The sequence below is a fragment of the Harpia harpyja genome, chromosome 10, assembly GCF_026419915.1.
Source record: "Harpia harpyja isolate bHarHar1 chromosome 10, bHarHar1 primary haplotype, whole genome shotgun sequence".
NCBI classification, from domain to species: domain Eukaryota; kingdom Metazoa; phylum Chordata; class Aves; order Accipitriformes; family Accipitridae; genus Harpia; species Harpia harpyja.
In genome coordinates, this window is record NC_068949.1 from 21,929,710 (window position 1) to 21,957,342 (window position 27,633).

General features: G+C 37.8%; 1 protein-coding gene across 11 annotated transcripts in view; it reads right to left on the reverse strand.

The window, feature by feature from the left end:
- KAT6B (lysine acetyltransferase 6B) overlaps positions 1–27,633 on the reverse strand; it is a 120,895-nt gene that overhangs the window by 14,831 nt on the left and 78,431 nt on the right. For 9 of the 11 annotated variants that reach the window (XM_052798665.1, XM_052798667.1, XM_052798670.1 and 6 more), the window contains 4 exons: positions 26,534–26,649; positions 24,306–24,447; positions 21,529–21,690; positions 18,971–19,064 (listed from right to left, as the gene is read on the reverse strand). In XM_052798665.1, coding sequence (XP_052654625.1) covers positions 18,971–19,064; positions 21,529–21,690; positions 24,306–24,447; positions 26,534–26,649 — 514 coding nt within the window. The remainder of the gene's footprint in view (positions 1–18,970; positions 19,065–21,528; positions 21,691–24,305; positions 24,448–26,533; positions 26,650–27,633) is intronic. The other 2 variants (XM_052798669.1, XM_052798673.1) reach the window with 1 other exon arrangement.

Below are 27,633 nucleotides of genomic sequence, written 5' to 3' on the forward strand. Positions count from 1 at the left end.
AATTAGTCTGGTTCTGTCCAAACAAATGGAACCCCTCAGATGTGTATCATGCTCACACATTTTGGCATTGTCTAAGAACTTGGTAATATTTGTTAAGTCTCACTGTCTTTTGCAAGCAGCAGAGAGTCCATCTTCCTTCTCCATTCACTGCATTTACCTATGTGTACCAGTCTTTATTGTCATGTCCACTGATATGCCTGGTACTGACCTGAGGTGAACTGACTTGTATCTCCCTAGCTCTCTCCTGAAAATCTTCTAAAAATCAGGATCGTATCAGCCCCCTTTCAGTCCTGTGGCACAAAAGCAGTTTTATGCATACTTCAAGATACAAACTGCCATAAGCAACTATTTCATTACTAAGTCTCTTTTATTTCCAAGTCCAAGACACATTCTCCTTTTCCTGCCATACACACTTCCAAACTTCACTACTTAGCTTTCTAATATTAAGCATAAATAACTCCACAGTTTTAAATAAGGCAGATACAATTTAGCTTGAGACAGCTGAATTGAATTTTATTACCTATTGAAGAAATACAGACTTGTCCCTTTGCTTCTAACATGGTAGCAAAGGCAGGCTAGCCCTCAAACATGTAAGAAGACAGACATGCAGATTACATAGAGGCCAGTGGCATAGGAAGAAGCAGCAAATAAAGACACTAAATAATTGAACTGGTATACTGAGAAAGACCAAGTGAACAAACTAAAACTGACAGAAGGAAGTCAAATGAAGTTTGAAGATATTCTTTAAGGACTCTCCTGCAATCTGTGTGCTCTCTATACATGCTTTATAATTCTATAGCAATGAACAAATCAATTTATCATTTCATTTCTGATGAATGGTCAAAGAGATCTAGCTAAAAAAAGTTCAGTTTCTTTGAGTGTGTTTAATTAAGACTGACCACAATCATTATAAAGCCATTAGGTTTTCAAGTAAGCCAAGTAATTTAACTTGATTCAAGTAAACCACAAAACCAAAAACCTCAGTCTTGTCCTCCCTTCCCTCCAGCCCATTTGCACCCTGGTTGTAGGTGTCTGAATTACAGTTGTTTGAGTGCACGCAAGAAAGCATGGTCACACTGTGGCTCAGTTACACACAGAAGTAGTTAAACTGTGGGATGCATATTGCACAGGATTGAATGAACACTTCATTAATGGTTTCCTATTCGCCTGAGAAGCAAAAGAACTTAGCTAATATGAAGGTTTTGACAAGTATTTTTTATGTAATTATATTTACTGTTTCTATCTTTAAAAAACTTTATATCCTGGAACAATCCTAGAAATGCTGTATTTTATATTAAATACAAAGATTACTTTGTTTAGCTTAAGAGTAATCAATAGTTGGCTGGTTAGCATCCACACTTTGAAAAATAAAGAATTGTGGCAGAGTAGGTTCTAAGAAGGTGAAATAGAGGGTTATATTTGCCTTGTAAAGTAAGTGTATTAGTCCTCTTTTTATAATAGTATCACAACATCTCTTGCAATCTCCAATGGGCAATACAATTGTACATTATATTGAAAATTCAACATAGCCAGAATACAACCCACCCAGAGCATCCTGAGGCAGTTTCAATACAATCTACTCCAGAAGATGCTACCAGCTGAATCTCTAGTATCATTTCCTGTATTCTACTATCCACGTGCTCCCTTTAACAGGGCATCTGACAGATCAACCTCACCACACACCACAGACACTGTGCCATGTGCAATGGACACTGTGCTCATCTAACACAATTCCTCCATTCCTTGAACTTCACTGCTTACAGGTAAGCAGGTTCTTTGAGTACAGTGCCACAAAGAGAGGCACTTCACTCTTGTGAGGACATAATGTATGATGTTTAACTATTGTTCTGAAAATACCTTTCACCTCATTGCATCACATTGCAATGCATTACATTGCCTTCAGTAGAAACAGATAATATCAGCAAAAATGTGCCTGAACAGCAAATAAGAGTACTGAATCTCATTCTATACCTGGTAAGTACTTAGAAATTGCAGTTCCTTTCTCCTATGCTACTAGCAACAAATCCACGTATTTGTTTTTCACTTATGCAGGTTAAAAATTAAAACAGAGTCTTCAAAGTGGACCCTGAGGGTAGGGATCCTTAAGTCCTACATTTCAGCTAGGACAGATCTTTTGTTTGCTACAAAAAGTTGTAAATAATTTACACTGAAATTTTAAGAGAAATTTATCTGAGAGTCTGTGATCTAGAAACATTTTGTATATCAATCACATAATGCACTGGAGACAAAACACAGTTCTGATCTTATTTAAGAAGTCATGTTCAATATTACTGTCTAGGAAATCAGTATTATTAATCTCTGTGAATAAGAAAGTTACAAATGCTAGTGAAGAAAGTTTGTTACATTCTTGTAACTGAGACAGAACTCAGTTTACAAAAAAAAAAAAACCCAACCCCAAAAAACCAAAAAGAGAAACATCTTAACATTAGGATGTGTTGTACCAGAGTACTCCAGAGTCCTCATCTTGGATCAGCCTAGCTGTTCCAGAGAACACAACTCTTCACTCAAATTTTGTAATTCAAACTTAGATCTTCACTTTTTTTTTTTTTTTTTTTTACTCATTTGCAGATTAGATTGGCTCTTACTTTCAATAAAAACTGCAGCCAAACGCAGTCTTTCTTTCAAAAATAGAACCACACTGGTGGTAGTTTAATACAAGAGAAGAAGCAGAACTTTGCTTCACTGCAAACACTCATTACAGAGAAATGTTTACATCCTGTTTCATCCCTCCACATTCACAGAATTATTAACAAACATAACACACAAAGCTCTTGAATAGGAGCAACTCTTACAGAGTACAAGAACAGTACAGAAAATGCAACGTAGCAGAGGTCCCTAGATGAGAATACCTCCTAAGAGTCTTTCAGCAATAACCCTGCCACCGTAACCTATTGGACTTTGAGCAAGAGTGGACTTAGGAAATAGGAAATCTTTATTCTGTTCAGCAGGGTTTCATCAAGACAGCTTCCTCTCAGGCTTTTTAGGCTATCACTTTCTATGCTTCCTAGTAAAACTGCTTGATCATCATCACGGTACCTCGCTTCAAAGAAGAAAATTTCTATTGTGAATCCTTATTTCATTTCCACAGAAGAAAAACACTCTCCACCTTTTAAAGTGCAAAGGATCAAAATTTAGGAGAAGTATCATTGCAAGAGCATTAATTTATTGCTTATGTATTAAAATACCCACAAAACAGATGACACTATATTATCACATCTGAATAATCTTCCAATCATTTTTAAACCCAAAGAGTCAGACAGTATGCTTGTAATTGGTAATAACTGAGAATCAGGGTGGGGAACAAACCATATAAAGAACCAAATTCAAATCTATTAACCTTGGCTTCCAAAATTAAGTCTCTTTTGCCACTGTAATTCACCTCACAGCAAAATACAAAAGCAAACTTAAATGGTTCCAAACTTGCTCAAGCCTTGCATGCATAGAAAGCCCATTTTAAAAACTGGTTTCAACTCACAAACAGGAATGACATAGCTTAAAACAACTGTCAGGTTGTCAGCTCTCACAGAGTCATGAAACAGCTACTGAGCTGCTACAACATACAGCATGTCATAATAAGGTAAACTGTCATCAGCTTCAGTTTGCCTACAAGACGCATTCAGCAGCTGAGTTGTAAATGGCTTAACTGCCTGTGAATCAAGGACAAAACAGACAACAAAGACAGAAGCACTGTTGCCATTCTAAGGCACATACTTGCTCTCCAGCCATGCACTAAGGCCACTGCAATCAAATTAATCTGGACAGCTACAGAGAACTGCTGTCAATGCACAACTGAACTCCATTTTATCTTTCTGGACCTGTTCAGCTATACTAACAATAGTAATACATCACTGACCTATAAATAGGCTTAAAGAAAGCTGCCAGTGTTGAGCACCACATCATCAAGTCCAGTTCAAAATGCATCTACGCAACACAAGGCTTAAATGACAGCCTGCTGACAGCACTTTTACTTCCAAACTTCCTAAAGTTTACTTCCAAAGTAAGTTCTCCTACCACAAGCTAATCTAATGTTAACAGCAAAAGTTTCAGAAAACAGCATATGTAGAAATACCTGCAGACAGAATTTATGCAGATCTGGAGGTACCTTAGCATTTGATACGTGACTTACATGAAGTCAAATACTCTATCATCTTTGTAACATCGTGATAATACAAATCTATTTCACTTATTGCTGTAGTTGTCTACTCTTCCTTCTCTTTTTCAAGATGCTGTAACATTTGCCACCACTCAGTTATCAAGGATGTTCCCTAATTGCCATGACCTCTCAAACATGATAGGGAGAGGTCTCGCAATCATGTCAGTCAGTTCCCTTGGGTGAATCTCACCTGGTCCTATGAGTCTGTGTATGTTCATTTTACTTAAGTAGTCTGTAACTTGATCTTCTCTAATCATGGATGGCATCTCTCTCTGCTCCTTAAATTCTGCCACACCTGAGAATAGGCCCTATCAGTGAAAGCCAAGGCAAAGAAAGTACCAAGTACCTCAAATCCCTTCCAAAATCCCCACCACACACCACACCCCCATGTTGTCACACAATGCCCACTCCATTCAGCAGCAGGGCCGTGTTTTGCTTACTCTTCTTCTGGCTGTCCACACACTTGTAAGCGCCCTCCTGTTGCTTTCCACATCACATGGTTTCAACTCCAACCAAGCTTTGGCTTAATTCCATTCCTGCACATGTAAGGAATACCAGTACCTTTTGCTGACTTTGTTTTTCCTCAAGTCACTAGCTCTCCCTGCAGCCTAGCAGGCTTGCTGTCATGCCTGCTATTTTCATGAACATTAGAATGAGACATATTTGCAGTTTGAAGAAACTGCCTCTGGAGATCGTGTCCTGTGCTTTGCCCTTCACAGCAGCCTCTTACAGGACACCACTTACCAGTTCTCTAAAGAAGGTAAAATTCTGGGCCTTAGTCTGCTAGTTGCCCTCCTCACTTCCCTCAGGATCTGAAGCCCTACTGTCTCACGGCCACTACAGTCTGGGCTGCCACTGACTACTACTTGCCTGATCAGTTCTCTTTATGTGCAAGTAGCAGATCCGGCAAAACATTTGCCCTAGCTGGTCCTTCCAAAATGTGTGTCAAAATATTGTCCCAAACACCCTGCAGAAGTCTGCAGGATTGCTTGTGTCCTGCTGTGCTGCCCTTCCAGAAGAGTGTTTCAAGTAGTCCTTGAGAACAAGGGCCTTCCACTAGCAGATGTCATCCAGTCGCTTGGAAGGTTCATCCTCTTCCCTTTTTGATCAGGCTGTCTGTAACAAATGCCCACCACAGTATTCATGATAGCTGCCCTATCCTCTGATTCTGAGGCATACAGATTTGACAGGCCTACCACCCATCAGGTAGCAGAGCTCCATGCTTCAAAGTCATTCCTTTGTGTAGGGCACAACCTCCCCTCCTTGGCTTCCCTGCCTGTCCTTCCTGAAGAGACTGTTATCCATCTATTGCAGCAGTCCAGTCTTCTGAGCTACCCCATTGCATCTCTGCAGCCCTAACAAGGTCACAGCTCTACGACAGAGCACAGTCCTCCAATTTCTCCTTTTTGTCTTTAGGACTTGAGAAATTGGAATAATGGGATCTCAAATGCAGTGCGACAGGGCCCCCTTCCCCTGCCCACCCCAATCAAATTGTCTCTTGCAAACCCCACTCTCCAAGAAGCCCAAGACCTGGATGTCTACTTATTCCCCTAGGAGTTCTGTTCAAGTCAGTTTCTGATGTGCCAAGTGTGGTCATTCCAACTGGTGGCTGTAACACATCACCATCATGGTTGTGTCACCTCCAAACAGCTCTCTGGACCCTCAGGACACTCCATTCTGGGCCAACTGTTCCCTTAAACTGCCAGGTTTGCATGTCTTGGTCATTGGTGCTATCCACACGTTTGTTAAGTAAGAAGTTGGACACAAGTCTACTCCACCTCACTTCAAGAATTCCTATTTGACAAGCAACTTCACAGGCTGTCTTTTGGTTTGCAAACACAGTTCAATCACCTTCTGAACTAAGGATCCATCAACATGCTCCTTCCTTCTATGCTGTGGTCCAAAATGCTCATGCTGAATTAGGAACCAAATTAGCTGTACACAAACTTGTTTCTCCTTAACCACTATCACACAGCTCTAAAGTACAGTACACCTTGTTCCATCTCCTACCATTTAGTCTGAATATTGCTCAGTACAAGAAACTAATACAAATACTCTATCATATTTTACAGTGCACTGAGTTTACAGCAAAGGTCACTGCATTTGTATGTTTTTCTACTGTTATGAAAAAGTGAAAAAAATACTTTAAACAAGTATAGGTCTCCACGAAGTGTTAAGATAGACAATTATAAGAAACTTCACCAAGAGGTAAATATATTCTCCTATTATTTAGGATTCATCTTGGAGAACTTGCTAGAACATCTATGATCTTGTGTCCAGACAAAGGTTGGGGAAGGTTCAACACACTTGTGGTTTTTATATTAATACTGTAGATGCGTTTCTGCCCATTTTAAACCTATTTTCCTATCAGGAAGTATTATATCTAGCATGAAAATGCCCTCTAAACTAGATGCACTTGCAGCTGTTTAAATAACAGATGACAAACTCACAGGTATTTCAACTAATTGCTTGGTCCAGAGCAATTACATAATGAACAGGAACATTTGGACCTCAAATGCACAGTGCACCTCTGCACCAGCTGTACAGATTAACTGCATTGCAAATTAGAGCAACAATACATGCAGTTAAGCATTTGGATCGTATCAGTTATTCACCTCATCATGTTATGCACTTAAGCAGTCAGCAATGAAGTCCACTGATCTAGTCTACCTGCCAGTGAAGTCAGATCAAAAATATCACCACTGACCAGAGCTGCTGGAGGATAGGAAAGGGATAGGAACAGTGTACTGATGTCATAAAAATGGGAGTCAAATAGAAGCAGGCTGCTTGGATTGTAAGAACAGGTTTTAATCTACTGATCCTTCCTCAGCTTTAGACTGAATGTAGCCTTCACAGCTGAAGTTCATTTAGAAACATACACACTACATCAGCAAAATGAGAATTTAATGCTATGCTAGCATTCTGGACTTCAGTCTGATTTATATGGATAATAGCTTTTCCTCATGCATTGTGTAACTTAAACCTGTCAAGCTCAGGTTCATAGTTACACATGCACATTGCAGTCACACATATAAACGTTTACACATGCTTCCACACATAGCAGAGGTATCCCAACACCACTGAAGTAACTCTCATACCGGAGACAGAATCAAGTTACTTATGAAAGCTTTCCAGATACACACTTCAAAGATGCCAATGCACTGCTGAAAAACCTGAGCAGACAAGAGAGACACAACAAAATCAAACTACTGCCAGAAGTTGGTAACAGCTTGAGATCTACTTCTCAGAGTCCCCTAGTCATAAAATGGAGCCTGCCTGAAAGCTGTAAGCAATAGTTTGTGCTCAAAAGATTGCCCTTATGTAATCAGCACTGTGCAACTCCTATTTATATTTTGTTAATATTTGTGTCAGAAGAAAATGTATTCATGAGAATCTATCCAGAATGAAAGAAGCAACCAGTGAACTATTTGCCCTTGCATGTTCTAAGTTCTTCTCAGTCTCTTTAAAGGCCAGCCCCCACAAATTAATTACCAGACTCAGACAGATGGAAACAAGCACTTCTCCATTAAACTTTGTTTTGTTTGAAACATAACCAAGTAAAATAAGTCCCTTAATATGGAAACGAAGAACTCGTAAGTTTTCATGCAACGTTCTGTATCAAACCAGAGATCTGAAAGAACGGCAAGTGCTAGTAACTGTTTTTATAATCCTCCAGTATCTAAAGTGAAGACTTCCCTCAAACTAGCATTTCAAGTTATCCTAAGATACTTCCTTTTGTCTTATAAAACATCATATACTTCATTTTGAAATTATGCGAACAAGTTGTGAAGACACAGGTTCAAAAGGGTAGTTGAAAAAATCAAAACAGCTGAGTAGTCAGACAGGACAGCTCAATGCAGTTAGGTCAGCTCAGCATTCCAAGTTCAGAGGTATGACCATGAGTGGAAGGCAGAAATAGGCAAGGTGAAAGTGTGAGCTTATTAAGACTTAAGATTCCTAAAACTTATTCATGTTACCGTTTTTCCATAACTATTCTGTGTGCCTCTGAACTGTTCTTATCTATGTCAACGGGAGGAAAGTCAAAGATAGAGGACCTTAAATAGGTGTTAGCACCCTCTTTGAAAGCACTTTTGAGGCAGCTTCAAAGTACCCCAATGCCAAGATCCACACAAACACTATAAAATAAAGAAAGACTAGCTGTAACGTGAGATGCTTAGATCAGTGAACAACCTGCTACATTCTCTTTTCTTCTTTGTCTGGTTAAAGAAAAGCTTTCTTCATGATGAACAGAGTAAGCCGAAGATTCTCTCATTATTGTTACAAGAAATAATGCCAGCTCTCATTCCTCTCCACATCCTCAAGTAAACTCAACATAGGGGGCCCAAAATCTTTAGTTCCTTACAGAAAGCTTCAGAGAAGAGGTTAGAGCTAAACAAATGCCCTTCATGAAGGGAAGGAAAGGTAAAGATGACTGCATTACAGTCAGACCAACAAAAGGCACCCTTGGAGTGAATTAATTGGCTAACACTTGTTTTACCTGTGCCAGTTGCCAGCAAACCCCTTGAGTGGGGGTTCTGTGTACAAAGTGGACTACTTGTAAGCGGAGTGAAAGCATAAGCAAGAGAAAGGGAATTGAAGTACCCTTAAAACCAAGACTTGCATGCACAGAGGGCATCAGTCCTGACTACCAATGGGACGAATAAATTTGTCAGTAGGTTAAGTAGTTTAGAAGACCATTAACAAGGCTGGATTGTTCTTGATTTTATAAGCAATGTTTTAAGTTATTATTTAAATCTACATTTAATAATTATTAAATAAATGACACTGAACAGTAAATTGTTTATACAACTGTAACTGTGGAATGAATTTCCTTTAAGACCTGCCATTACCTTCTGGTGTTTAATGTTGACAGCACATGAATACCATTGTTAAAAATGTATCAAATGTGCTCATTAGAAAATACCACCTGTTTGCTTCTTATAGGCTCTACATACTCCTACTAGACTCAATTGACAAGATAGGAAGATGGACCTAGGAGGCCATGACTAATATAACGAGTAAACTGAATATGCCCAGAACCTTTACATGGCACTGAAGCCAACCAGCACAGACAGATGGCAACCATACCATTAAGCTCCGACTCTCAGCTAGAGTGTTAACCTGACTGTTAACATAATTCACCAGATTCATGGCTCAGGAAAATTGTTACCACACTTGGAAAGTGACAGATGCCCTGGACTAAAAGTGTATTTAAAAGTTTTTGAGTAGATAACCAAGTTCCAGAGCCCAAGAGCTTTTCCTGTCATTGTTTTATTCATACCCACAAAAGACAGCCCAGTAGTACTAAAGAAAGTGAACAAAAGCAAAATGGGGAGTCAGTACTGAGACATCAAAAGGCACATCTAGGAAATCACTGCAAATACTGTATTTGCTCAGGTAAGTGGTCATGATACACACTCCAAAAGACACAACAGAAGATGCAAACTGCATTTGATTACGTGAGCAGCAAAACATCATTGCTGTTCATTTGCTCTACTAAAGCATGCTGCAGAACAAGGAATTAGCCAAGTAAGATTTAGAAGAAAGAGCCAACAGCTGAAGGAGGTTATTAGGGAATCTCGTGGTGATACATGGTTAGCCAGCAGATACAGAAACTGCGTGATAAAAAAAGTGCACATTATTTACCAAGCACTGAACACAAAAATCCATCTATTACAGCACATTTCAAAAAGCTCAGCCCAAGACATGGCAATCTACTGTTATTCAAAACAGCAGTAAACAAGCAAAAAAATAATTTCTTTACAATAAGGTAGAACTGCCTGATAAAAGCGATGGCACTGGAAAAGAAAGATATCCATTAAGAGAGCCACAAGGTTGTCACATTGAAGTGAGATCTCACTGTGCCTCAACAACAGGGTGACAGGCTACAAAATACCCACTTTGTCCACTGACTTGCTGCAACAGAACTACACATTGAAGTGAAAAGTAGAAATTCCTGATCATTAAAGATGCACTACTTAATTTAAATCTGTTTGCAGCCACCAGTCTTCGGCAGATGGCTTCTACTGTTCACTAATGCCCTATAAAGACAGCTTTGTCCAACAAACATTTGTTGTCATTGTTACCATGTTTGGCCTTGCCTTTTAGCTGTTTTCAGTGCTATCTGAAATAAGGATGCTCTTCAGTTAAAACAGTCTTAGCTTCTGTATCTGAAGTGACATGCCTGCTTTCTTTTGTGGTTCTGATAAATGCACAGTCTTGAAGCTATATAAAAGCGATGCCAAGAAATCCCAAAAGGCTGATTTTCTTGGAATAATCTTAAGTCAACAAAGCTTGATTCAAAATCCATCTTTATTCCCCCCTCATCTAAATCTCAGCTTGACAGAATGTTCCTTATTAGTTATTTAGGAGAGGCCAAACTCATGCCTTCAGGTCAGCAACATAATCAATCATCAAGAAAAGAACATAAAATAAGCAGCAGCATTCAGTCTCCCTCACAAATTCACAGCTCCCACAGACAGACACTTTCAACTCCCTCTTAAAGAAAAAAGGCAGGTAATTCAACCTTTCATTTGGACACAATACATCTGTAAACACACCAACAAAAACAACCAGAAGATTGACACAGTGTTCTGTATTGGGGTACACAAGTCAGTCAGTCAGTAGTTAAACAAACAAACACACAAAACCCCCATAAAACCCCAAACCAAACCCAAACAGAGTAATTCAACATGGGCCACCACAGGTAATAAACAACACAGGCCTGTTTTATACAGATCCTTAGATTTGTGGTGTTGACTTCATAAGTGTAGTTTGAGAATACATTTTTCCAATAAAGCTGATTTAAAAAAAAAAAAAAAAAATCCTGTTTCTGTCCTCAGCCTCTCATTCTCACCCTCCATTGTTTGCCACACCCTCAGCAGTAACAAAACAGTTCTTTCAGGATTGTAATGTAAGAACGGGAATGCTGAAATGCTCCTGGTTAAAATAAATTTTATCTTAAAAAAATATATGGTCCCACTTCATGCCCATCTCAACTCTGTTTACAGAGCATAGCAAAGTATAACTGTAAACAAGATTTTTTCAAAGTGTGTTTATTCCTAGATTGTGTTTCCACTGTATTTCAGTTATTTGTTACAGCAAACTATAAAACATCTTAACACCAGACTTTGGAAAAGAACAGTCTAAGGGGTGTTTACAGAAAGAGTTCATCATTCCACAGACACCCTCATTTTTCAAATGTTATCTCTACTTCATACACGTATTTGATTAAAGTACTTATACATTTAAAAAAATTCCTTCTGATTTTCTTAAAGTAGTTTTTCCAAGAGACTACTTTCTGGCCAGTGCATTACTTCCCAAGACCAGATTAAGGGATTTAGACTATCAATTCTATATAAACACATACCAAAGAAGTAGATCCAACCACTTACAGCCCACTGCAGCTTGAGGCTAGCTCTAAACAGCAAGCAGATATCAGCAGTGGTTCCTAGCAGTTCCATAAGCTACCAGAATTTACATGCCATACATGTGAACACACTTCCTCTGATCTCTCCTAATAGATTTGGTCCATTACAGCATTCACCTTTACCTTTTTTTTCTTTCCAGTCTGCTTTGTTTTCCAGAAGTTAATTTATAAATTAGTATAAAGAATGCAAGTTTTTTCAGTTTAAGGTCTGTGTCTTGTTTCCAGCTGAATACAGTTTTAAATCTGTTACCCACCCCCAACCTGTTACTACGAGGCAAGTCTACACAGCTACTCAACACAAGCTAAGGCTACACAGCAAAGGTGGTGTGAATTCATCATAATGAAGAAGAAAACTATATGTCTTTTCATTACTTCTGACTTCTTTTGCCCTTTTACTGCTTCTGTTAGTAGTCTGTCATTGTTTCTGCGTTCAAGTATTCTTAAAAGAACACCATTTCCATACTGGAATGGTTTTGCTTGTTTGCCTCATTCCCACTTCCTACCAAAAAACAAAGGCCTGCAGTAAAGAAAATGTCACCTTTTCCAAGGCTTTTCCTTCACTGATATAATACTTTCTCAGAGCCACTGTAAAAACCTGAGGCAGCACTTTTACTCTATTCCACCACTTAATTCCAACACATATTTTGTATTTAAAAAAAGTTAACTCATCTTCAAAATAGGGATGACATTTTCTCAAATGCTAGTATCATCTATCAGCCCTAAATGACAGGCCACATGTTAGTTCATTACTAGTTTCAAGTTTTGTTCAACTTGATTTTTTTTTTTGATGACTGCACAAACATGGTGCTTCACAAAAAGTCATTGCTTTTTCAGGTTTCCACAGAAGAGTAACCTAATTTGCTGTTAAAGCAGAAAGCCTAGGAACACCATAGCAGGAACCAGAGATAACAGAGTTATGAAATCAATCTTTTGGTACAGCAACATTTCCAAACCTTCCTAATATACCAAAGCACCACAAAGCCAGTGTGGAAGATGGAACTAGAAGAGCTCACTGTCCAAACTGCAACTAGCCATGGAAAGCTCAATCCTGACCCCTTCTGAAGACACTGCAAAAACCCAAGATAGAGTAATAGACATGAGGGAGAAAACTGGGCCCAAAATTGTCTAAAATAAATTCTTATTTTCAATCAAAAATAACCTTTTGTCTGTATCAGAAAACAGAGCTTTTGAAGTATTGGAGCCATGATGAAGTTTGAAATAACTAATTGATCCTAGAAGAGAAAATACTGTTTGAATTGAGCATATTCAGAAATAAGCAGTTTTATTTCTTTTTCATGTATTTCTTATTCATATAAACAATATTCATGTTTTTCTTCAAGCTTAGCAGAAACCAAACGTCTTCCCTTTCACAGAAAAACTGATTTTACACGCTAGACCAGCTCTTTACCAAACTTGTAGGGAGAATAAAATCGCACTGAAGATCAGAAGAAAATCTCATATCCTTCACAACCTCCTTAAATTATGCCTGAAGACTAACCTAGGTTTCATGCAATGCAGTTTTTTGAGCTTGTTTCAAAACTCCTGGCAATAAGATATAAACCCACACTCCCCATTCTCATCAATACAGGTGTACGTTATGTGTCAATGCTTGTGGGACAGCTTTTGTGCTTAAAGTAATTCTCTGGACTCAAATCGACAATGCTTACCACTTCTGCATGACTGAGCCCTAAGAAATGACGAACTTCCACATTTCCATAGAGAGATGCAGATCTTCTGAAACAAGTGCAAACTGGAAAGAATTCAAAAATGCACTTTACAAAAGTATCCATCCTTTTTTTGCCTATTCACTGCCCCATCACCGTCCCTTACTTCTCAACGAAAGTGCATACAGGATCATTACGTGATCCGGGTTTAACAAACACCTTCGAGGACATCTGTCTTTACTCCCGACCCATTTTTAGCCCAGAATATTTCACTGATTCAGCTTTTGCGCACAAAAGCCCCTAAATGGTTTCATATGGACAAGCAACTGTAGAAATTTGCAGTGGAGGAGAAGACAGGACTAGAACTGAGATCAAAGAAACAGGCTGTAGTTCTAGATCTTCAGTCAAGTTCTTCAAAGCAGTAAACAGCAAATGAACACTCCACCCCACCAAATCTTGTTCACAGGCCTTTGCTGAGCCATTTCCTATTGAGAAATGAATGTTGCCACTAACCTAACTGACTTTGACCAAAAAAGTGGATCTCTCTCTCGGTTACCAATTCATAAATACCAGTAATGGTACTGACCTGCTTTATCAACTGCTCTGAAGCTTACTCATTAAAAGCATTTAGGGGGAAAAATGTAACTTTTAATTAACAGTTTATTTTCCCTTTACTTGTAGAGCCAATTTTTTGCTCCTCTCATCCCTTGGAAACTTGCCTTCCCTGGTGTTATACATTAGCTGTTGCACAAGTGCTGCTACTGCTGGGACTCTGCTGCTTCTGCAAATCAAGACTTGAAGATTTACTCACCTGTTTGAATGGAACAAGAAAAAAAAAAAACAAAAAACACTCTACCAAGAAACAGATACCAGATTCCTACACCAGAATACAGCTCCCCAAGTAATATAAACTCTGTTTGTTTCTTCCACTGCTAGACTTGAATTGTCTGCCCCATCATGGTCTCCTCACAAAACACTGAGCTACACGTCCCAGAACGGAATCAAGAGTTAGTTCAAGTAAATGGAAAAAAAAGGCCATTAAAAGTTGCACACAATAAATGATACAAAAGGTCAGAAAGTCAGCACTGACTTTCCCAAACATACAGACAAGGGAAACAAAAAAAACCCATACCCCCCAAACAAAACAAAGAACACATGTAGCCCAAATAGAATCCCAGCATCATTAAAACAGGCTTCCTCTCTTGAGCAAGAATAATCATTTCACAATGAACAGATAAAGCAAATGAAAAGAAGGAATTCTGAAGGGGAGGAAGAAACTGCTACGATCAATTGGACCAGAAACACCCTCAAGATAAATAACAGAAGGTTATCAAGGACTTTGCTCCTCAGTATTGAACCCAGTTGTTACTGTGATGCAAATGAACTATCAACATACTAGCCAGCACAGTTGGAACGGTTTATCCTAATACTGTCACATGTATTTTTTTCCCTCCAATTGCTGCTAGGCCTCCAGCATGGAATTTGCAATCCACTAAGCAGAAATACTGGACTGTGACGAGATGAGCTTTGTGAGGAAGTGCGAATCGAAAGATTGCTTTAAACTTACAGAATACAAATATGAAATACTGCAGTATTCCATTCTAGTAATATTGAACTCTGCGTTAGATATGTCAAATAAAGAAATACTAATATTTTTTGGCACTGCAGCCTAATAAATAGAAATAGAAAGCATATGAAGATTCTAGGCTTTATGAGAGCTCAAATCAAGAAAGTAAAGAAAAAATTCTTGTATAGAGAAGCTGCTAAAGTTTATAAATGAAATGGGACTGCACAGAGAGGAACAGCTACAACACTGTAGCTTCAGTGCTTGCACTGTGAAAACCACAACAGTACTGCAGGCTGAACTGACAGAGGACATATAAAGACTCACCCAAATGCAAGTATATATAATTCTCGTGACAGGAATGATAGCTGTGTACCACCACAAATGGACATGAAGTGAAACAAACCCAGAATGGGATCTTATACAATAAAAGCCTGCTCTCTGGTTTGTTTCTGGATCAACTGAAGCTGGAGTCTACTTGCCCAAAATTTAATTTACAGCAAATACAAGAGATTGATGCAGAAGTCAATTATTTTCCCCTCAGGTACAACCCTGCAATCACAATCCAGTCAACCTCACAGAATACAAGAAGAACAAGGAAATGAAAACAAAACAAAAAGCCCAAACCCAAATAGTTTGGCAAGAATTATCAGTCCTGTAAAAGGGAGGAAGGTATAAATTTGACAAGCAAATTAAGACCATTATTCATTTTCAGGAACTGCTTTTGTACATTTAGATACACTCCAAGTAAAAATTAGGTTCCCAATGTGAAAAATCAACAGACTGTTATAAAATAATATTTAATAAAGCATACTCAGTGTAAACAAAATGAAGACTTCGTGTAAACAATTTTGACTTCAGTATGACATGCTTCTAGAAAATAAAACAGGTTAAACTGTTTTTATCTTAAAGTGAATTAAGCAAAATGAAGCAGTATCGAGCCTGCAATTTTACAAATCAACAGTTTCACTGTTTGATAAATATTTAGAACTAAACTTTTTTTCCATTTCTGACAGCCCAACAAGTTTCCACCACAGTCAAACCCTGTAAATTCCCTACCAAGAAAAAAAAATAATAATAAAAAAATCTTACCAGGCTTTAAAAACCAGAACAGACACATATATTGTGTTTTAAAAAACATTTCTATTTAAATGACCAATGACATACAGAAAACTACACATGAAATTTTTGCTGAAGACAGACTAGAGAACTCAGGCATTTTACAGCACGCTTTCTTCTCACAAAGTTAAAGTACTCTTCCTAAAAATCTTTTTTTCCACGTGAGCTTATAGATTCCTGAAGAGATAGACAGATAGACCTTATACAAAGCTTTATATTGGTGTCTACAGTGTAAGCTATTATCAGCTTCTATTTGAAATTTAGATAAGTTTAAATGTAATTAGCAAAAAGTTGGGGGAAAAAAAATAGTTAATGGTCAGAAAACAAATACCTATTTTTCTTTTAGCAAAATAATTTATTTTCCCTTGCAAGTCATAGGATGACCACATCGACTCATCTGTAAAGATTAAATTAGTTCAAGACAAAAGAATGCATTGCATCACAATCTGAACAAACAAATGCGTTTCACTCACCAAAAAAGAAGCAAATTCTGTACCACAAACTACATTTTCACCAGACTGCTGACAAAGCAAAAGTTGCGTAGTGACTTAAGGCTGCGTTGTTTCCAGCCTTTGTAACTGTGAAGTGTACATATATACAAAGTAATGTGAGCAGTCAACTGCTTGCACACAGTTCTTGAGACCTTCCCTTTTGTGGTTTGTAACTATCATTTTCTGAAAATTACTTGCTCAGTTACATTTTTATTATTTTAGTCTAAAAACTGTTCTGGTTACTGTTCTAAAAAAGACAAGTACCAGTGACTGCTTCACAGAACTCAAAATAAAACAGTTTAGATGCATTACCCACATAACAAATGAAGACTCAGCATCCAGAGCATAAAATTTATCTTCCAATAACTTTATGAGAACATGACAATCTAGATAATGTTACTGGCAAAAACCATTTTAAACTATGATGAACTTGCTCTGTTCAAGTTTAGAATTATAACTGGGGTTTTGTTATATCCCATCTTCTCAAGCCAGTTAGAGCAACTTACTCTCAGGAGACCACAAGTGAACAGATATGAAGTACAAAGAAGATGGTAGTCAGTCAATTACAATATAGGAGAGAGAAACACAAATACAATTCCAAGAAAAAAAGTAAATAAATCACTACAGAGCCAGACTTTGAGTCACCTCTTAGTTCTTCATTCTGTTGGAAACTGAGACAGTCTGATTCCCAGTTAGTTAAGGGAACCTCTGTCCAGAAAACAAAGGGAAAATGCTGTGGAAAAGTACTGAAGGACTGACTGGATGCTCACAAAGTGGGCAGTTTGTTAGCTACAGCAGAAGCTGAAGCTGGTCTCTGGACTACACCCAGTATGTATACAGCTGCAGTCTACACCTGTGATACAAACATGTCTGCAAGAGGAAAGGTGTAAGAATAGCACCAGATAAGCTTCAAGCTAAGGATACCGTTAGGTCATGTTGCAAGTTATCACAGAAATCCTAATGATTCAAACAACCCAATGTGCTTCCAGATTTTTCCAGAAGGATAACAGGGACAGAACACCCTACTGATTTTTCCAGATTAAGTAGCACACGGGACAGTAACAGAGCACAGATCCAGAAAGACACAGCATATCCACATCCAGACCTTCTGTGGAATCCACAGGTTTCGTAGCTGTGCCATCAGTTTTGTAGACATAACTACCGCAAACTCAACTAGATTAATGTTTGTTGAGAGCGCTTTTTTTGAAAGACACCACAGAGTAAAAAACAAAGAAAAAGCCTAGAAGTACTTACCAGCTGTGCCCAGTAAGAGTTCCCCATCTCCTTTTGCATGAAGGGATCCTAATCCTAAACCAGGGCCAATTTCTACCTAAGTGAACTTAAAGTTCACTCCACAGTTCCAGAAATATGTGGTACTTCTCACTGCCTTTCCTAAAGGGTTGCAGAAGGCACACAATGGAACATCTGTTCTGTTCTGGCTCCAGCAACAAATACATTTCAGTGGTGGATTAAGTGGTCCAGAACCATCCTTACCTAACTCACAGGGGTGTAGTGAAGACTGTTTATAAAGCCATACAATGAGGAGACATACTAAGTATCTTTATCAACTCATAGTGTTCTACCCAGCATGACGACACTAAAGACAAAGAACTTGAAAACTCTACAGTTACAAATTACTGTCTTTGTCCTGCTGTTATACTGCAATGTATTATTATTTGCATTTTAATGTTCTTGCATACACCTTCAGGGCAGGAATCCTATTATCTTAACTATTGCTATTGTCATGTAATTCTACAGTGCTTTAAAAAACATAAGTAATAGTGAAAACTAACCATATACAATATACACAAATTCCTTACCATCCTCCCTCTAAATTACAGTAGAAAGTTGGATTCAGTAGTAATGACACTCAGCTGAGAAGTTTCTTTAGACAAGTTTGTTCAGAGTTCCACTGCAGCTTAAAGATTTGGGGAATAACAAATCTATATTTAAACAAGTGTGCCTGAAGCTTTCTAAAAGGTCAGACAACTCAGCAAAATAAAGCAGCAAGTACATATACAGCCATGAGCACCTATGCTTTTTTTGGTAACAATTTCCACTAAGGAAGTGATGAACTTCATGACAAAAACCAAAATACATTCCTTCTATGTGCTAATTCTTCAGCTAAAACAGGTTTGTAGCTAAAAGAAGATATAAGTTAGAAATATCAGAATGAAGAGAATGCCTTGGACTAACACCTCCTTAGCTATAATCACAAATAATTGCCTCCTCTTATACTAATGAGCAAGGCAAAATGGAAAGTAATTTAGACAATTCATTCAGGGTAATAGCTTTGTGAGCTAATATTACTGCTGAGAGATCCATTCTCAATTTCCTCGAGTACAATAACAGAGCAGCAGTAAGTTTTCACTTCAGAGAGCTTTTATATCCTATGTAAATATAAACAGAAATCCCATTATCTATTGATAAAAACAACAAAGCAAGTTAAATAAAGTTTCATATGTTACAATTTCTTATAACAGCCATCAGCTCCCTGGATCACAAGTGTAAATAAAACACTTCACTTACTGAAATCAATGAGAAACCTTCCAAATCCTTGCCTTTGGTATTGGGGCATGATCATTATGCAGGAGACATTGTACTTCTGCTGGCAAAGCTTTTCCTGTGGGAAAGAGAAACATATCAAGTACGTCAAAAGCACTGCTGAAGTGGGCAATTGCCTGCACCTGCCACTGTCCTTGTAAGATATCCCAGTAAGGTGAACAGATGCATGGGGTCAGTAGCAAAGTCAAATAATTCTACATTAATATTTAATTATAAGAAAGAAGTATCAAACATACCCTTCAAATTATTTTATTAGTTAACTACTCAGCATCTTAAAAATTAAATACATTGTCTAAACAGTACAATGAAGTTTAAGTGCTGTAAAGGAGGAAGATGGGAAAAAGAGCAAAATACTTTCATGCTTCACTAACCATTCTGTCAAGGATATATAAGTGGAAAATAATATCCATACACATGGTGAAGTTGTATTTTCTGCAATTGCTACACTAAGTGCCTGCTGGTTTCCATCTTTATTTTGTCTTCTCTCTCTGAATGAATATGGGGTTAGGGTGGAGGGGAGAAACCTCATACCCACAGAACTAAGAAGTTATACTTGAAGCATACTAACTTTTTCAAAGCTGAATGCTTCTCACCTCAATCCAAATCAAGGCAGAATGCTCCGAAGCCAGAGCTCTTCCAGACAGAATGAAGTCACACAACATACAGGCAATGTAGGCAAATACTACACTGATTATTTAAGACGACAGAAGGAAGAATCTAAACTAGGAAGCTGTTCTAACAATGTAAGGTTGTAGGTACTTTCAGATTTATTCATAAAAAGGAAGAGTGTTGAAGTCTTGTTACCTTTAAAAGGTTACACACCCCCACCCCTACCTCACCCCCCAAAAATCAGCACTAGTTAGTTTTGAGGGAAATGAAATAAATAAGCCAAAAATATCCAGGTCAACATAACTGACAAGAAGTTGTGGCAAGCACACGTATAGTTTAAGACACCACCTATTGCTTCAGGCTCCACACATAAGATGACACCAGACCAGAGGTGACACTGACAGGATCACATGCCAGTACAGTGGTTTCCAAACATTTCTTCAGCCGTGAAAGCAGATACCCAAGCCATATTTTGCAAGGTTTCTTAGTTTCTACAGTATGGTGACATATTTTCTCTGTACAGGTTCCCAAACTCTCAAGACTGCTGCTAGTATGAAGTTCACATTCTGGCAACGTATTTGTAATCAGGGAAGAAAAGCCAGGGTGTTTCTGCCAGCAAGAGCATACACGTTTTTAAAAAACATAAGAAAAAAAAGGGGGGGACAGGGGGCAGGAGGGGGGCGGAAACGACGACACAACACATGTAATTCAGTAAACAATTTGAGATGAAGCTTTTTTCCTAAGTTTTGGTAGCTAAAACATTCATGACCATCAGATGTGACAAAGAGACTGCCCAAAAGCAACAGGGGTGAAGGGGGAAAAGAAAATGCATCCTTGCTGAAAGAAGGATCAAACATCAAGAGAGACTCACTTCAGCACCTGCAGTATCTAGAAAATACTTGCCTGTATCAGAGTTGACATGTTTGTATGCCACAAGAACTTCTGACTCACAGAAAAGACAGTGCAAATTGTGCCTACATACCTCACTGCTACTTTAATCCCAGCGAGGCCCACACCTCAGAAGGAATCAGTCAGACCCCCAAGAGATCACTGTATAATATGCAGCACACTGACAAGATTTTTAGACTTCTTCAAAATAATACCTTCATACAAATCACTTCTTAAAGAAAGAAAAGTATATAGGCAATAGGAGGTGGTCATACTAGGGGCAAGAAGTACTGAATTTCTGAGTAACTGTACCAATTCATCACATTTCTTATGGACCAATTATGGACAATAATGGAAGCTTTCCTGTTGCAGGCACATCTAATTATACTTCACCATTATTTTTGGTCCACGTAAGTATTATTTTCGCCTATAGCAGCTATCTATTGCTTTAAAATTCAAAGAAAAACCACAACCAATAGAGACATCAACTCTAAAGAAGGCATCCACCATAAAGTTAGGCAATGCATTCTTACATTCAGTGCAATGAGTAACTGCATTAGATCAGACTGTACACAAGAGATGAACATAGCTGGCCATTTATGTCTAAACAGACAGCTTGAACTGCTAGCAGTAAAGCCATGAGAACACATCAACATTTCCAATACCTAGCACTTTTAGAAGTTAGACTTGGCATACTATTGCAAAAATGGTAGGGGGAGGAAAAAGATTTAATTTTCAACTGAAACCACATTCTGGAACCAAACAAAACAAAAACAAAAAAAAATACCCCCCCCAACCCAACAAAAAACCCCAACACATGTGCCTGAATGCACATGTAATTACTCAATTTGCATCAGTCTTTGAGACAAGAAACTACGAGTGTATTTGAAACAACGCAAAGTATATGAGATTTACAGAGAAGATTTCAAGCTTCTGAATTGTTTTTCTTTGCTGTTGGCACAAGTATTCATGACTGGGAATTACAAATGTTTAAGAAAATCCACACTTTTTTTTTTTTTTTTTACCTTAGAGAAATATCCAACTAAATGGCAGCCCTTCTCATCATTTTTTGTAAGGACATAGAAGAGGAATGGTTCAACATCATAATACAAGGTTTTGTGGTCCAGAAAGAGCTTAGCTAGCAAACAAAGATTCTGACAATAAATTTTGCTCACATTTCCGTCAACCTAGAAAGCAAGACAGATGCAGTTATTTCCAATGCCACCAACATGTTAGGACAAAACAACTTATTGAATCAATCATATCCTAGAAGGAAATATGAACAATATGGTGTTACAGAAAAAAACCCCCACACATTAAGGTTCAGAAAAGAAATGCCCCAGCTTTTTGTTAAGTAAGAACTCTCCAGTTAGTAGTCATTACTTTGCATTTGTAAGTATCCTTGAAGTATCCGGATTTATTAAACAAAGTAACTTCACCTCTTAATTGTTCAAATTAGACTTAACTCTTTCATTTTATTCCTGGAATGAAAATGAGTATGACTGGCAAACAAAACATATACTAGTTAAAATTATATTAAACTGTGGTTTGCTAAAAGGCAGTGGTGAACAACCATTAAAAAACACCCAACAAAAACAATGAAGTATATTATGTTGAATCCTTAAGGCTTAAGACCAATGAATGAGTTGCCAGTTATGTATCAATCACAGCAATGTTTTAGATAAATTAGACAAGACAAAATTTTTATGCCAGACTAAAACGCTATTGAGTGAGAGAAGTAAATTTTCAGGCTAAGTACTGCAATTAGTCTAGGTATGTTACGAGTGTAAAGAGTCAAGCTGTGACTCAGCTACAGAAAAGCCAGACCCAGATGCAGATTTCCTAGATCAATTAGTTACTCCCTGAAAGGGAAGGCTCAAAGGCAATAGCACTTTTGAAATAATCTTCTTAATGGAAAGGTTTGCTTGTACTGATGTTCTTTGATAAAGTCACTAGCTGTATTTCATTCACAGAGACAGCCAAATGGTATGCCTGCCGTGCCAAAAAAAAAAAAAAAAAGCTATATTCTGTTCTAATTTGGTTTTAGTAAAAATCCTGGTTAAAAATCTGAGTAAAACCCAACTTTTTGGATATATTTAGGTATTTCAAGGTGACTTCAGTAGTATAGTTGCATTATCTGGATTAAAGAAAAAAAACATTTAATGGACAGCTACTACTCCTAAAGGCATCAGAATAAACTTGCATACAGCACTCAAGAACTTACCAAATGCATTAAGCTCTCATACAACTCACCCTATTGTCTAGAGGCTTTTTATTCCTTTTCACACTTATTAGCAAATTTGCAAATTAAATGCGAACATTAAGCAAGTAGAAATCATCACTAGGTAAGCCATAAGCCTGAAAACCCAAATTATGTAAGCTATCTTTTTCAGTAAGAACATTAGAACAGAAATGCAAAAAACTTCTTAAATTCCAGGCAAACACAGCTTGTTCATCAGTTTTAAATGTGAGAAGAGAAAGAAGGAGAGGAAAAAAAAAGGGGGGGGGGAGACTTTTTTTTGTTATTTTAATAAAGTTTTTATTCACATGTTGGCAGTAGCTGATGAAAATAAACTGGAAAGCAGGATTTGCCTATTGTATACTGCACAGTTCTTAACACCTGCTAATAGAGAAACTGTAAGTTATTTTGGACTGACTAGGGCAATTTTGTTTCTTGACAGGAAAAGAGTAAGTCTGTTTACAACTTAAGTCTTTTGCTGGGAAATCTACCATCTTTATAAACAAGAAGGAAGCCATCTTGATGCAGATAGCTATTTTTTCTAATAGCACAAAACCAAACAAGTGAACCAAATATTAAGATCTTGTTCTAATTTAAGTAAGGACTTCAAGACTGCATCCACCATTGTTTGAACAGATAATGGCAATGACCAAGCACAACAGATGTTTATACAATATGAAAACACAGGTTTCAAGTAGAATCTTTGATACCTGCAATTAAAAAGAAGTTATCAATATACACATCTAAATACTGCTGTTGAGAAACAGCCTCAAAAGAAGTCCTAGTAACCCCAGCAGTCTTTTCTGTTAATGCAATGTGTAACAACTCTTGAGAAATAGGAACGTGAAGGTTAATGCACAGCTTTAATAACTTCAGGCATACTATTTGAAACAGAGTTCTATTGTTCAGGATATCCTTAAAACCTCAAACTTTGAAAGTCATTGCCTCCCAAGAGAATAATTTATATTATAAAAGAATACATATCCACAAGCTCAACTCTAGACTTTCTAAATTAAAGGCAGTATGTTCTGGCCAAAGTTGGACTCAACATCTGTCACCCAACCAGGATGTTTCAGGGCAAGTTTCTCAAACATCCAAAAGGAATACAAAAGCACTTAGTAGATAAATTTTTATTTTCAGAACAATACACAAGAAACTGCTTTGCTTGCTTTTATACATTGGAAGCATGTACATTACAATTAGTATTCTCCCTACACCCAAGATACTCCAATAGCCAGAAATGAATGGGTGCAAGAGGTACCGTTGCTGAGAAGGGAAAGCCAATCCAGTCAAAGGGCTTCCATTGCAGTCCTCGTCTAAGATGCATGTTAAACAGGTATCTTAAGAAGTTGGCTAATGCATTAAGTACAAGTAAAGAAAGCAAGAATCATGAGAGAACATGGCAGGGTGGAGCAGGACAGGGAAGATGGACTTAGTTTTGCAGTATAAGAAGAATCTCCAAGGAAGTATTTAAGTATGTCAATTTTCACTAGTTCTACAACTGGTCTGTAATGTCCACAAACTGGTTACTTTCAGAAATTTAGGGTTTTTTTATATACTTACCTCAAATACTGAAAGGTCATTTCTTCTGTAGATTTCATTGGCTGGAGGATGAAACCAGCCACATTTCTTTGAGTGCCTTAACAAAATGTTTTTACTTTTCATGTATTTAAGACAGAATTCACACAGGTAAAGCTTTGGTAATCTGTATGAAAATTAGAAAGATATTTTGTAAAAAAAAAAAAAAAGTTAAATTCTGTAAACAAAAATGTTACCACAAAGTGAAAGGCCCTCCCCATGTAAATATAAGGTACCATAAGTAAATGCTGCTGAAGTTTAAATAAATAAATAACATTACAGTGAATGATGAAACATACACACATCAGCCACTAGAAAAAGGAAGATAAGATCAGATTCAAGCAATTACAGTGAACCTAATTCAATAGAGTTGGACTGCGGTCAGCTGTTTTGTGGTCCAGCCTCTGGTAGATCCCAGTTACTTCCCCTTTCCCACATTCCAGCTAAGCTTTTGCTGTGGTCTCCATCACAGTAGGCACACTGGAGTCATACCTCAAATTTCACCCTTCTTCTTCCAGTGAAGACAAAAGACAAAGGAGGCACACAGCAGAATACAGGGAATCTCCTTCCCTTTAATTTTCCTTATTTTGTACCTAGGGAAGGCTAGGAAATGTTTTTTCTTTCCACTGTCTTCCAAATACTTGTGTGGGACAGCAAACTGTAGTAGGATTGTACCCCCTCACCTCCACCTAAACTATCACTTTACTTCAACACAGAAGCCCATCCAAACAGTTTGCACACAGGCAAGAGGTCTCCCTTCCACACATCTCCACAACACAGGCAACTAGATGACTGTACTCCTCCAGGAAGGATTCAGTTCAGACTACATACAAGTAACCCACATGCCCCATGTAAGACAATGCTGACAATTGTTCTACATAACAGAAACAGTTCCTTTCAGTAACTTTTATGGCTATTTACCTTCATTTTTAAATAACTGAAGCAGTGGAAGACTGCTGCAGAAATTAGTCTACAAAGTTTTAGAGCAGAGGACAACCTTTATTTGCTCTGAAGCTATTGGCACATCCCGGGATCTCGTTGGGATCACAGCCATCGTTTACACTACTCCAGTATTCTAAGAAAGTTTATCAGCAACATAAAAAGTAGTTTGAACTCTTTGTTCCATGATGTAATCCCACTGCACTCAGAGTTGAGAAGCACACTGCCTCCTACAGATGCCATCCCACTGATGCCACGTACTAGTAATTATCCATTATTACGCTTCTGCCTGGGATTAATTTACTTGATGCAACAGGTAACTCTCTCATTCACAATATGATATAAATTGAGGGAATAAAAAATTAACCGAAATAAAATATTAACACTATAAAAGCAGCAGTAGTAAGTGGAAATAGAAATGCTCTCTACGCTTTTTTTAACCCTTGATTTTTATATTACAAATTCACGATATATCACTCGTTCCCACCACACAAAGATGGCAGTATTTGGGAATGAGAGGGATGGAGAAAAGGCAGTTTACAGTAACACTACGTAAAGGCATTTTGGAACAGACCACATAACTTGGTTGCTTGCTATGGTAGTAGAGCTTGACAAACATACAGTTCTGAAAATCTCCATGTGTGCCATAGATCCCGTGGATTCATAAAACATTTATTTTCGGCACATGCAAAAATCAGCAGAGATCTATTGAGCACACATACTAGTTCATGCTCTCTGCCCAACTCCAAGGTGCGCCCTGGCAAAGAAGGCGAGAAACGAGACACTGTTGCCATAACTTGCTCACTTTGACTTTATTTAATCTAGCATGTTCAGACTTCTCCCTGGTCCCTAAAAAAAAGGAGGTTAAATTCCGGATGACAAACAAGATTATTTGCCCTAAATGGCCAGAAGTTGGACATGCCTAGTTGCAATTGTTAAAAAAAAAACCAAACAAAAAACCCCAACCAAACAAAAATAATAAAACAAACAAAAACCCCAAAAGACCCAAACAAAGCCACACCAGTACACACTGCAAGATTATGTTTATGCAGGACTAGGAAAAATCAGTCTTTTTAACGCATCTTTGATTAGAACTAGTAAAAAAACCCAACCAAACAAAAAGACAAATCCTTGTTCTCACTTATAATTACAAAAGCATATTTACTTTTAAAAGTTGTAAGTTATAAACAATTACAAAAGAGTAAGCAAATAAATTACAATTAACACATTAGTAAAAATTCCAACAATGTATGACAATCTTGACAACTCGCTACCTTGCGTATTCCTGTGGGTAAGGTGAAGAGTACCAGGTCTGGATCTCGTATTTTCCAAACTCAATCACTGAAGGGTATCGCCCACTTGTTTCACCAGTATTTTTACACCCAATTTTCTGTAAGGTGCAATAAAAGCAAAATATTAGTTATAGAAAAAGTACAAGGAAAGTTAGCTTTATATCATCAATTTCACCCAGTGAAGTTGGAAGAAAGCTGAAGTATTCAAGTCAGTTGCTTAAGTTCCTCCAACCTGGACAGACAGTGTTTGCAAACAACCAAATATAAACAGTGAAAATTTCTTTCAAGGTGCCAAACAACCGAACATGAAGTTAAGCAAGTAGTGCTTACAAGTAAGTGCATACAAATAGATGGCATATGGCCCAGGCAAATAAGAGGCACAACTGCCCCCATTCTCTTCTACCGCAGCATCTAGCACGAGGACTTCTCTACAGTTCTGGTTCGAACTCAAAGCTGTCCTTTTGTCAAAACAATGAGGGAGAAGGCATCAGCAGAACACTTCCACAGTCCTTGGAATTTACCTCATAACAGTCAACAGTATACTAACACACACTAATCTCTGCTATCATACTGAAGTCGAGCTGTTCAGAAAATGACTGCTAGACCCTACAGAGCTTGCGAAATACAAAAAAAGGAAGAAAGGGGCGGGGGGGGGGGGGGAGGGGAGTAATTTCAGTGCCACAAATTTTAGAAATCTTATTACCTAACATTTTTGGACTGCATATGAAAGACAAAGAAAGGAGGCAGTAGGAACCATTTCCACAAGCAAATGGAAGTACAAACTAATAACAAAGTTGAATCTTTAAACTTGGTTTGAATTTATTGGATAACACACCCTGAATTAAGACTATAAAAAGGTCACTGCATTGACCCATAGCAGGTAATGTCAGTTCTTGTAAACTAAACCTGAAAAAAGTGACTTCCATTACTGAAAAAAAGTACAAGACATACTCATTTATGATGCAATTTTATAAAAAGCAGCAGTTGAAACATTACATGCACCTCCCTTCTAACCCAGGTTCTCAAAAAAAATTAGTTGCTCATTTCATGGACACAGAAAAGTAAAAGTCCATTTTGCTATA